This window comes from Littorina saxatilis, linkage group LG7, assembly GCF_037325665.1.
Source record: "Littorina saxatilis isolate snail1 linkage group LG7, US_GU_Lsax_2.0, whole genome shotgun sequence".
Taxonomy (NCBI): Eukaryota; Metazoa; Mollusca; class Gastropoda; order Littorinimorpha; family Littorinidae; genus Littorina; species Littorina saxatilis.
The window spans coordinates 8622554-8635571 of NC_090251.1; the positions used below are offsets into that span (position 1 = coordinate 8622554).

The 13018-nt window shown below is 42.3% G+C and overlaps 1 protein-coding gene across 4 annotated transcripts in view; it reads right to left on the minus strand.

Annotated features, from left to right (window-relative positions):
* The window catches only part of LOC138970624 (uncharacterized), a 425184-nt gene that overhangs the window by 22825 nt on the left and 389341 nt on the right, over positions 1-13018 (minus strand). For 3 of the 4 annotated variants that reach the window (XM_070343089.1, XM_070343090.1, XM_070343088.1), the window contains 2 exons: positions 12510-12608; positions 4844-4871 (listed from right to left, as the gene is read on the minus strand). In XM_070343089.1, the coding sequence (XP_070199190.1) occupies positions 4844-4871; positions 12510-12608 (127 nt within the window). Of the gene's footprint in view, positions 1-3180; positions 3246-4843; positions 4872-12509; positions 12609-13018 lie in introns of all 4 variants that reach the window. The other variant, XM_070343091.1, reaches the window with a different exon arrangement.

Consider the following 13018-nt stretch of genomic DNA (forward strand, 5'->3'; position numbering starts at 1 on the left):
TTATGAAAGAAGGTGATGCATCAGCCCAAGGATTTGCACAGGCCCTGCATCTGGAGTGCATATGAGTGTCCATTCAAGTCTGCAGTTGTTTACTCTTCTCCTGGTGTTTGCAACTCTTCGGGTGGTAAAGTTGCATCTATATATATATGTATAGGTTACAACACGAGTGGTTTTTTTTTATATGGCTTGTATTTCAGTCAAGACCCAGCGGATGAATATCATCGGGAGACACGAGCCTCTGGCGAGTGGCTCTCGATTGATAGGCCTATTCCCGCTGGGTCTTGACTGAAATACAAGCCATATAAAAAAACCACGAGTGTTGTAATCTGTATATCCCATTCTACCATCAAACACAAAGTGTAGACTACTAGCGGCACTGTTGCGATCTGTGGAGTGTAAAACAGTGTTGCCAGCGAGACTTGGCCCTTTTGCAACCTTAAACTAAGTGACCGTCGCTGAAAAAATAAAACGAATGAGTGCATCGATAAGTACGCGGTAACACTACTTTCAGACCATTTAAAAGCTTTAAGTAAAGGTTCATAAGTTGCAAGAAAGTAATGAAGTCGTATAGAAGTTAATTTAGTTGAAGCGCACAATTCTTTTGTTTTGGGTTTCATGTCGGCAGAACGGGCGAAACGGGTTTGTGACCCATTTGGCTTACTCGATTCAGAATCGATTCCACGTTGTTTTTCTCGAACGTGTTATTATACAATTAGGCTTATTGACAGAGAAGCAAATTTTAGGGAACAAATATGTAGGTTTAGATTTAACCATTTGCTCCCTATTTGAAATGTATCTACGTGATAAACTGTTTTGCGAGTGTGTTTGCATGGATGAACTTAAAACTGGTATGGGTGTGAGCAAAACGGGACCGAGTTAGTGAAGTCGCGAATTGCTGACACGTCTGTCACCGCCGATTGGTTGCATTTTGAAGGAATATGACTGGATTACGGAAAAATACACACATGTTAAGTTCTTGGATACCTTCATTGCCAATGTGGACTTACTGCAGAACCAGGCAAAAGAGTAGACTTGCTCGCAAAACACGTGAAACAGCCGACGTTTGATAGCGAAGCCAAACCGTGCCAGGTAAAGACGCTTCTCGGTCTCGCTACGCATGTCACCAGTGACAGTGTTGTTGCTTTGAGTTTGACTAACAAACTCGAAACTGTCATTTAAAACATGAGCCAAATGTGTATTGATTGTGTGATTAGTCTATGTGACAGTGCTTCTATTATCTGTGCTCCTTAGCTTCTGTCAGTTCCCACACCGACACTGCCAGAGAAACTGAAGACGCACACCAAAACACACTACTGACAGATTCTCAAAAGTCGTCTGCTAACGATGCAAGGGAGGGTACTCGTGTCATGGGATATATATATATATCCCATGAGCTGCTTCTTTGTCTCTGTTACTTCAGTATGGGTATATATGTTGTATTTTTACAGCTCAATAAATACATCATGGACTCCAAAAAATATATGATAGTGCAGATTCCGATTTGGGCAAAGAACTACTTTCCTCCCGACCTTTGACCTCGCGCCGAACAATGTGACACATTTGTATGAAGTTCCAAAATCGTATTGCACGGCTCAGAAAACCATATCAGTTGCACGCAAAAATGAATCTCGGAACTGATCTGATGTATGGGATGCAATAAACAAACGTTTCTTTCATTATGAAAGCAATGCAGGTCGAAAAAAACGAACATTCACCTTACAAGATACACAGATGCTAGCGAACCAAAACAAAAAAACGAGTACCCTCCCTTGCATCGTAGCAGACGACTGAGTGTGTTTGGTGCGCGTCTTCAGTTTCTCTGGCAGTGTCAGTGTGGGAACTGACAGAAGCTAGGGAGCACAGATAATAGAAGCACTGTCACATAGACTAATCACACAATCAATACACATTTGGCTCATGTTTTAAATGACAGTTTCGAGTTTGTTAGTCAAACTCAAAGCAACAACACTGGTCTGGTGTCATGCGTAGCGAGACCGAGAAGCGCCCTTACATGGTTTGGCTTCGCTTCGTTATCACAAACATCGGCTGTTTCACGTATTTTGCGAGCAAGTCTACTCTTTTGCCTGGCTCTGCAGTAAGTCCACATTGGCGATGAAGGTATCCAAGAACTTAACATGTGTGTATTTTTCCGTAATCCAGTCATATTCCTTCAAAATGCAATCAATCGGCGGTGACAGACTAGGTGTCAGCAATTCGCGACTTCACCAACTCGGTCCTGTTTCTCACACCCATACCAGTTTAGGTTCATCACACTCGCAAAACAGTTTATCACGTAGATACATTTCAAATAGGGAGCAAATGGTTAAATCTAAACCTACATATTTGTTCCCTAAAATTTGCTTCTCTGTCAATAAGCCTAATTGTATAATAATATGTTCGAGAAAAACGTGGAATCGATTCTGAATCGAGTAAGCCAAATGGGTGCCAAACCGGTTTCGCCCGTTCTGTTGACCTGAAACGCAAAACAAAAGAAGTGTGCGCTTCAACTAAATTGATTTCTATATGACTTCATTACTTTCTTGCAACTTATGAACCTTTACTTAAAGCTTTTAAATGGTCTGAAAGTAGTGTTACCGCGTACTTATCGATGCACTCATTCGTTTTATTTTTTCAGCGACGGTCACTTAGTTTAAGGTTGCAAAAGGGCCAAGTCTCGCTGGCACCACTGTTATACATTCCACAGATCGCAACAGTGCCGCTAGTAGTCTACACTTTGTGTTTGATGGTAGAATGGGATATACAGATTACAACACGAGTGTTTTTTTTTATCTGGCTTGTATTTCAGTCAAGACCCAGCGGGAATATCAATCGAAATCCACTCGCCAAAGGCTCGTGTCTCCCGATGATATTCACCCGCTGGGTCTTGACTGAAATACAAGCCATATAAAAAACCACTCGTGTTGTAACCTATACATATACGACTTGTGTCTGTCTGTCTGTCTGTCTGTGCGTCTGTGTTTTGTTCCTCATGCGCGGCCAAAGTTATCGATGGATCTGCTTCAAATTTGGTCGGCATATTCAGGTAGACCCAAAACACAACCTGCTCGATGAGATATTTCAACACGTGCTCTCAGAGAGCAGCGCCGAACCAATTTTGGTTTTATTGTGGATTCATTTGCCAAAACTCTTCCTTATCTCTCCAGTGTTGTCAGCGTTTACCTCCCTTCCTTCGTAGGTCACTACACTGTCCAGAACGCTGTCCGTGCACCCCTAAATTGTCCTCACTGTAAAAGTGCAAAGGTCGAATCAATTTATAGCCACGCGAAAAATACACTGTCATCTGCTTCTGTGTGTGTGTGTGTGTGTGTGTGTGTGTGTGTGTGTGTGTGTGTGTGTGTGTGTTTGTGTATGTGTGTGGAAAACACCTGTGTATTGTAGAGTTCTGTGTGTGATGTGGTCTGGCGGCTCTGAAATGGCGGTATGTTCTGGCCTTCCTCTGAGAAGCCATAACAGATTTAAAAGGGCTTAGAGATAAGCTCTAAATTTGTCAAACCTGTTTGAGTGGACTTCGTCTCCAAAGGTGATTGTGGTGTTTCGGCACTCGGTTACATTCGGCGGCGTCGACAATGATGGAACACAAGATATGATCAGGAATGGCATTATGGCCTCTGAATCATTTTCCTGCTGTTCCCATTCCACGAATCTGGGTGGGACCTAAGCTTGGCGGGTCCATGGTTCGGACCCGGCGAAGCCGGCGTACGGTGCGCCACTCAAGCCGGGTATTCGGCTCTACTTCTTCCCGGCGAAGCCGGCTACCCGGCGAAGCGGGTATTCATCTAGTTTAAAATAATCCGCTTATGACCATGTTGGTACATGAACTTGGAAAGGGACATTCAGCTTTACAGAAAATTGCTGCAGTGTTAGGGTTGAGCACAGAAATACTGTAATTAAAATGTTGCAACTTTTGAATGGCTTGATAGTTTTTTTCCATTTGTGTATTGTAATGTTGTTGATGATTTGTGAAGCATCATTTCTATGCAATGGAATAAGAAATCAGTGCATCCGTTGGGTTTTTATGAGTCTGACAGTTTGGTTCTGATCAATATTTTCATATCAGCACAAACACAGATAATTGACTTTTTTAATGTTTTCATATGATTTAAAAAAAATAAAAAAAAGAAGATAATTCGAAAGACATTTGGTGCAAATAACAGTTTTCATGATCACAAATCATTGTGTGAAACTTTCTTTACAACTTTCTTTCATAAAGTGTACGTATTTTCTATTAAGGCATGTCCCCTGTTTCGAGTAAACACTGTTTTCGTGGTGCACTACCTGTGTTTACAACAAAAAACAAAAAAAATACACAGCTGCCATAAATGTGACCCTCCACCACGAAATGAGTCGCATATCACCTCGCGCGGTTCTGCGCTAGGCTTAGTATAAGTCCGGGGAGTTTCTGGTAACAATGTGAGGGTCACCTTAGTCACAGGCTTATAACTGAAACGTTTTCGCTCTTTTCTAAAACGGTTTTCACCACTGGATAGAGCATAAACAACTCTTAAGGAAAATGTAAAAATATAAAAACCATGCAAAGGTGACATGCGACTCGTTCCGTGGTGGAGGGTCACAAATTCTCTGTGTTTGAATGAATTTGAACTTCACAAAGATTGTTTTAGAGTGCAGATTTAAACAAATCAATGCATGAAGAATTTGAAAAAAACGGTAGGCACATTTGGTGACACACAGTTGTGATTACATGCAGAAACGCTGACATATTGACAAGCACAACAACAACAACAACAACAACAATAACACACACACACATACAAGCAGGTACACACTATATTTACAAACATATATTCACTGTAAATATCCTAACCTTTCTGCCTTTAGAGCCTGCACCTTCTCTGAAAAAAGAACACACAAAAAAGCAATAAGAAGCTAACCCGAGTAGCCCCGTTATTGTCATAAAAAACAACGTCAAACGAAGATTTCATGCAAATAATATAAACTACCTTGTAAGTGCCACTATCGAGTAAACGCCAACCCCCACTTTGGAACAAAAACAATGCGCAGGGTACTGTACCTAGTAAACATGCACCCACCCCAAAATTCAACAAGAAAGTCACATGCTTACACAACACGCCTTCGTCGCAAACACACACACACACACACACACACACACACACACAATCACACACACACACATAACCACACACACACACACACACACACACACAATCACACACACACACACATACATACAATCACACACACACACAATCACACACACACAATCACACACACACACACACACACACACAATCACACACACACACACATACAATCACACAATCACACACATACAATCACACACACACAATCACACACACACACAATCACACACACACACAATCACACACACACACACACACAATCACACACACACACACACACACACACACACACACACACACATCGTCACTGGCCTTCGAAGACCTCGTAACTTACATTTTCCCGATTTTCGGATTTTTGCATGGTTCCGTCCCTTGATTTTTTTCCTATCATCTGTGAAAAGCTTGTAACTCTATCTATTTTCCAAAGGTCTTTTTTCCCTGATTTTAAAAACCTCGTATTGCGTTGGGTGTTGAGACATTAGCGGTAAAACCTCGTATTGTCTGTTTGAATCCCTGCGAGTCTGTTGAAAATCCTCGTAATTGTTCCTTAAATTCAAAACAAAAAAGTGAAAACCTCGTATCTGGTGAAGATGAATTTGAATTTTTAAAACACTCTTTTGTCATTATCTCAGAACTATGATTTTGAAGATACGAGGTCTTCGAAGGCCAGCGACGACATACAATCACACACACACACACACACACACACACACACACACACACACACACACACACACACACACACAATCACACACATACACACAATCACACACATACACACACACACACACGCACAAACACACACACACACACACAATCATACACACACACACACAATCATACACACACACACAATCACACACACACAATCACACACACATAATCACACACACACACACACACAATCACACACACACAATCACACACACACACACAATCACACACACACACACACACACACACACATTGTGTATTATTATTATTATTTAAGTTATTGAGACATCCCAGTGCACTAAGGGATTTATAGAGCAAATCGAGAAAATTCATTATTGAACGAAGCGCATAGCGCTGAGTTCAACAAGAAATTCCTCCGAGGTAGGAAAAACACCCCCGTCCTTACCATTCTCACTGCCACCAACTGAGAAGGCACTGCTAACAAGTGTGGTTAAAATAAGTTGATTGAGTGGACAAAGAGACAGGCGGAGAAAAAGACAAATCAATATAACTCTTTCTGTAACACCTACTGACCGCATACAGAAAACAAAAGATCCGGAAAAAAAAAACCAAAATCGGTTTGCGCTGCGCGCTGAGAGCAGGTATTGAAATATCTCATCGACCAGATTTTGTCCGGGGTGTATCTGCCGCTTCGCCGGGTAGCAAGTAGAGCCGAATACCTGGCTTGAGTGGCGCACTGTACGCCGGCTTCGAACCATGGACCCGTCAAGCTTAGGTCCCTTCGAGACTCGTGGAATGGGAACAGCACGAACATGATTCAGGGGCCATAATGCCATTCCTGATCATATCATGTCGAGTCCCATACTTGTCGACGACGCCCTAGGTACCACATCACAAACAGAACTGTGCAATACACAGGTGTTTTCTACAGACACACTCAAACACACACACACACAGAGAGAAGCCGTATATATATATATCTATATCTGTTGTATAAATATATAGAGATAGATGAGAGTGTATTTTTCGCGTGGCTATAAATTGATTCGACCTTTGCACTTTTACAGTGAGGATAATTTACGGGTCCAATTTACGTTCTGGACACTGCGGTGACCTTCTAAAAATAGTAACAGAACGCCGGGAATATCCGAAGATGCCCCCTCATATGGTGCACCATACGAAGGAAGGGAGGTAAACGCTGAAAACATGGAGAAGATAAGGAAGAGTTATGCCGTAGTTGATCCCCCCAAAAAACCAAAATCCACCAATAACTCCCTAACCGTGTGTTTGACTGGTCCCAATTTTTGTAAGGACCGTCTCAGGAATGTATAGAACCTGTTCACCAAGTTTGGTGACGATCGGTCCGTTCATTCTTGAGATCTACTTGCGAACACAAACAAACACACAAACAAACAAACAAACAAACAAACAAACACACAAACAAACAAACACACAAACAAACAAACAAACAAACAAACAAACAAACACATCGACCGAAACCTATACACACCCCTATACCGGGGGTGTAATAATTATTTTCGAGATTTGCTCTATAAATCCCTTAGTGCACTGGGATTGTTTCAATAACGATATTGTCAGTACCGCCATAGAAAAAAGAAGATTCCAAACGCACATTTTGCAACGCGCATTTGAATAGGCATAACTGTGTGGTCAGGTCGTGTACAGTAAAGATCTACTTTTGTGTGGGGTGTCTCTGGATCTGGATCTGGATTTGTTACGTTGCAGGGACCACTCTTGGTCATCTTCGCAACGGATGCGGGAGAGCGCATGATAATAATTTAGAGTACAATAAAAGTCCTGACTTTGGTGGGACGAGTCATACAGGCTGTTGCTTCAATGTCTTTCCCACTCTTTGTAACTTGTTAAAATGATAAAAACTACTGGGCTCTGTAGGCGATCAGTGTTGGGGCAGCCCTGATGACGGCAGTCTCAGCGCTGAGGATGCTGCGCTGGCTGGCTGGGCTGGTCGTGCTGGGAGGTCTGCGTCACTCAGCTGATTCCACTCTGCGACTGTCCGTACGAAGAAGGAGTTCTTGTACTGGTCTGTCTTGCAGGTGGGGATGCGGAAGCCTCGTGTGTTGTTGACGGCCTGCCGCTCGATAATGTTGCTGCTTTCATACCCCTGGAACCTTGTGGGGATGACTCTCCGTCGTCCGCTAACGGCCGGGGTGAGGAACTTGTCTGGAGGGAGTGCGGGGATCAGGCCCTCAGAGATCCTGTTGAGGAGGTTGAGGCGTGACTGCCTGCGGCGCTCTTCCAGCGTGGATCGGACGAGTAATATGTACGCCAGGCGCCTGCACTCCTGTGGGCAGTTCCGGAGATTCCGGCGTAGGAAGCCCACAGTTGATCCAGCTTTGCGGCAGATGTTGGAGATGTGGGAAGACCAATTCAGGTCGGCGGAGAGTAGTACCCCAAGGTAGGGGTTGTGTTGGACCTGCTGGAGGATGACGTTATCCAGGCTGTATAGGTAGGACGATTTGCTTCTGGTGGAGAGGATGTAGCACTTTTGCGCGTTAAAACGCATGCCCCACTTCTTGGCCCATATCTCCAGCTGTTTGAGGTCTGCCTGCAGGGTGAGGTGGTCTTGGAAGGTGTGTATCTCCCGGTACAGCAAGCAGTCATCTGCGAAGAGTCGTACTGTTGACTTCGTCTCAAGTGTGTCGTGCTTTCGTCACACGCATTTTAATTTCTGTTGGTAAATTCCAGTGTAGCGTTAATCTGAACAGTGATGATCTTTCAGAGAGACCTCATTTGAACTCGGAGAAAGGAATGTGCTCTTCATTATTTGCGATTCGAAACCTCCAGTCGAGCTTCGACGGATTGACTGTGCGGAGTGACTCCCCTTGAATTGACTCGAAGCGGTACTCGACGGTTCGCACATTTTCAAAACAAATGTGGCATATTTCTCGTGTTGTATCTTCACTCATCGGGGAGTCTGATACTAAATATGAACGGTAAGAATGCTCTGAACCCTACACGTATTATATCCCCATCGTGTTTTCGTTCACATTTGCCCAACATGTTAATTTGCTGAGCGGGGTTAATGTCGTCTGCTAGGCCGCTACCTGGGCAATCGAACCACTGCAGTCTGCACTGAGTCTGCATGCATGATATATGGTAAGAACGTTCTGAACCTTACACGTTTTCGATTACGATTGTTCTTGCCTTGAAATAATAATTCGGAAACCATTCATTTACTGAACTGATGTAGTCGTATTTCTGTGTAGTCTGCCACAGAGTCGATCGAGTCAGTCTTCCAAACTGGTCTAGCTGGTACGTTATCGGAATAACACTTGTGTTTTCTGTTAGCCGCTGGGAATTGTATACTAACTCATCATTTGGTAATGTGGATGATAAGCTACATGCCACTAACACGGCATATGAGAAGAATCTATGCAAGTCAGCGAAAATTAGATGAAACACAGCGGCTTCTATTTTTAGATCACTGGCACTGGCACAGGCACATGCAATCTGTCAGAAAAAAACCACTTCTGTTTTAATTGAGAAGCAGGGAATTTATGGTCATTTGGTATTGTGGAGAATATAAGCTACATGTCATTAATTAATTCTGAGGATGAGAGCACAGTCTCGCTTAGGCAAAGGGCGGAAGAATACGCTCTGTGGAAAAGTTAGCGCACTCCAAGAGTGCGCTAACAGTTTTAGCGCATCGCCATTAGCCAATCAACTGGTTCACATCAGTCATGTGACACCAGTACTTACTGACAATTATTATTATTATTATTATTAGTAGTAGTAGTAGTAGTAGTAGTATTTAAATTATTGAGACATCCCAGTGCACTAAGGGATTTATAGAGCAAATCGAGAAAATTCATTATTGAACGAAGCGCATAGCGCTGAGTTCAATAATTATTTTCGAGATTTGCTCTATAAATCCCTTAGTGCACTGGGATTGTTTCAATAACGATATTGTCAGTACCGCCAGAGAAAAAAGAAGATTGAAAACGCACATTTTGCAACGCGCATTTGGATAGGCGTAACATGTGTGGTCAGGTTTGTGTCACTGGATCTACTTTTGTGCGGGCTGTCTCAAGTGTGTCGTGCTTTCGTCACACGCAAACTCTTGTTTTAATTTCTGTTGGTAAATTCCAGTGAAGCGTTAAGCTAAAAAGTGATGATCTTTCACAGAGACCTCATTTAAACTCGGAGAAAGGACTGTGCGATTCGAAACCTTCATCGAGCTTCGACAGATTGACTGTGCAGAGTGTTGCCCCTTGAATTGACTCCGGCCAAGGCCACGGTTAGCAGACTCGGATTTTCAAAGTAAATGTGGTATGTCATTCTTCTGTTGTATCTTCACTCATCGGGGAGACTGGTACTATTATATATGAACCGTAAGAATGTTGTGAACCCTACACGTAGTATGTCCCCATCGTTTGCTTGTTCACATTTGCCCAACATGTTAATTTGCTGCGAGGTTTATGTCGTCTGCTAGGGCGGCTAGGGCAAGCGAACCACGGCACTGCACTGCAGTCTCATTTCAAAAACAACAATTGCTCGTCTGCACGCATAAGGCAGGATGGTAATAAGGTTTATACATGGTAAGAACGTTCTTAACCCTACACGTTTTCGATTCCGATTGTTGTTGCCTTGAAATAATAATTCGAAACCATTCATTTACTGAACTGATGCAGTCGTATTTCAGTGTAACTCTAGTCTGCTACGTATATATATATTCCAAATGCTGATCTAGTTCAGTGGTACGTTATCGGAATAACACTTGTGTTTTCTGTTAGCTGCTGGGAATTGTATACTAACTCATCATTTGGTAATGTGGACAATAAGCTACGGCATAATTATGAGAAGATTCTTCGCAAGTCGAAACTGAAAAATAGACACAGCGGGTTCTATTTTTAGATAGTGGCAACTGTGGCACAGGCACATGCAATCTGTCAGAAAAAAACCACTTCTGCTTTAATTGAGAAGCAGGAATTTATAGTATTTTGGTATTGTGGAGAATATAAGCTACATGTCATTAATTAATTCTGAGGATGAGAGCACAGTCTCGCTTAGGCAAAGGGCGGAAGAATACGCTCTGTGGAAAAGTTAGCGCACTCCAAGAGTGCGCTAACAGTTTTAGCGCATCGCCATTAGCCAATCAACTGGTTCACATCAGTCATGTGACACCAGTACTTACTGACAATTATTGTTATTATTATTATTAGTAGTAGTAGTAGTAGTAGTAGTAGTAGTAGTAGTAGTAGTAGTAGTAGTAGTAGTAGTAGTAGTATTAGTATTATTATTTAAGTTATTGAGACATCCCAGTGCACTAAGGGATTTATAGAGCAAATCGAGAAAATTCATTATTGAACGAAGCGCATAGCGCTGAGTTCAATAATTATTTTCGAGATTTGCTCTATAAATCCCTTAGTGCACTGGGATTGTTTCAATAACGATATTGTCAGTACCGCCATAGAAAAAAGAAGATTCCAAACGCACATTTTGCAATGCGCATTTGAATAGGCATAACTGTGTGGTCAGGTCGTGCACAGTAAAGATCTACTTTTGTGTGGGGTGTCTCAAGTGTGTCGTGCTTTCGTCACACGCATTTTAATTTCTGTTGGTAAATTCCAGTGTAGCGTTAATCTGAACAGTGATGATCTTTCAGAGAGACCTCATTTGAACTCGGAGAAAGGCTCTTCTTTATTTGCGATTCGAAACCTCTCAGTCGAGCTTCGACGGATTGACTATGCGGAGTGACTCCCCTTGAATTGACTCAAAGCGGGACTCGACGGTTCGCACATTTTCAAAACAAATGTGGCATTTTTCTCGTGTTCTATCTTCACTCATCGGGGAGTCTGATACTAAATATGAACGGTAAGAATGCTCTGAACCCTACACGTATTATATCCCCATCGTTTTTTCGTTCACATTTGCCCAACATGTTAATTTGCTGAGCGGGGTTAATGTCGTCTGCTAGGCTACCTGCCAACCTGGGCAATGGAACGACTGCAGTCTGCACTGAGTCTGTACGCATTTAAAGGCAGGCTGCTAATAAATCTTATATATGGTAAGAACGTTCTGAACCTTACACGTTTTCGATTACGATTGTTCTTGCTTTGAAATAATAATTCTGAAACCATTCATTTACTGAACTGATGTAGTCGTATTTCTGTGTTGTCTGCTACAGAATCGATCGAGTCAGTCTTCCAAACTGGTCTTGCTGGTACGTTATCGGAATAACACTTGTGTTTTCTGTTAGCCGCTGGGAATTGTATACTAACTCATCATTTGGTAATGTGGATGATAAGCTACATGCCACTAACACGGCATATGAGAAGAATCTATGCAATTCGGCGAAAATTAGATGAAACACAGCGGCTTCTATTTTTTTAGATCACTGGCACTGGCACAGGCACATGCAATCTGTCAGAAAAAACCCCCACTTCTGCTTTAATTGAGAAGCAGGGAATTTATGGTCATTTGGTATTGTGGAGAATATAAGCTACATGTCATTAATTAATTCTGAGGATGAGAGCACAGTCTTGCTTAGGCAAAGGGCGCAAGAATACGCTCTGTGGAAAAGTTAGCGCACTCCAAGAGTGCGCTAACAGTTTTAGCGCATCGCCATTAGCCAATCAACTGGTTCACATCAGTCATGTGACACCAGTACTTACTGACAATTATTATTATTATTATTCACGTGCAACCCACCTTTGCTCTTCTTGCTTCGCTTGAAGATAACGAAGCCGAGACAACAAGACAGGAGCAATGTCGAGACAGCCACACCCACGATTAGTCCTAGCATGGACACTGAAACACGCAACAACTTATCAAGGTGATAACTCGCTTTACTGCCAAATGAAACACATCTTTCCCTTTGCATTAAGAGGAAATAATACTCATGCAACTCACCTGTCATAGATCGTCTTCTTCTTGGCGTTCATAGATAATGCGAACTACACCAATCACTATAAAACAAACTAAACACATACATTTAGCTGTAGAACTTATATTCCCAGAAAGGTAATTTATTCCCCTTACCGTTTGAAACAAAGAGTTTTATTTTTTATCAATTACTTTTTATGCAGTGTACCGGAGACCTAGGACACCCCCCAAAATCAAATTCGCAAAAGTAAATTTGCAGACACTAAAATAAAAAAAAAACCAAGTCGCGTAAGGCGAAATTACTACATTTAGTCAAGCTGTGGAACTCACAGAAT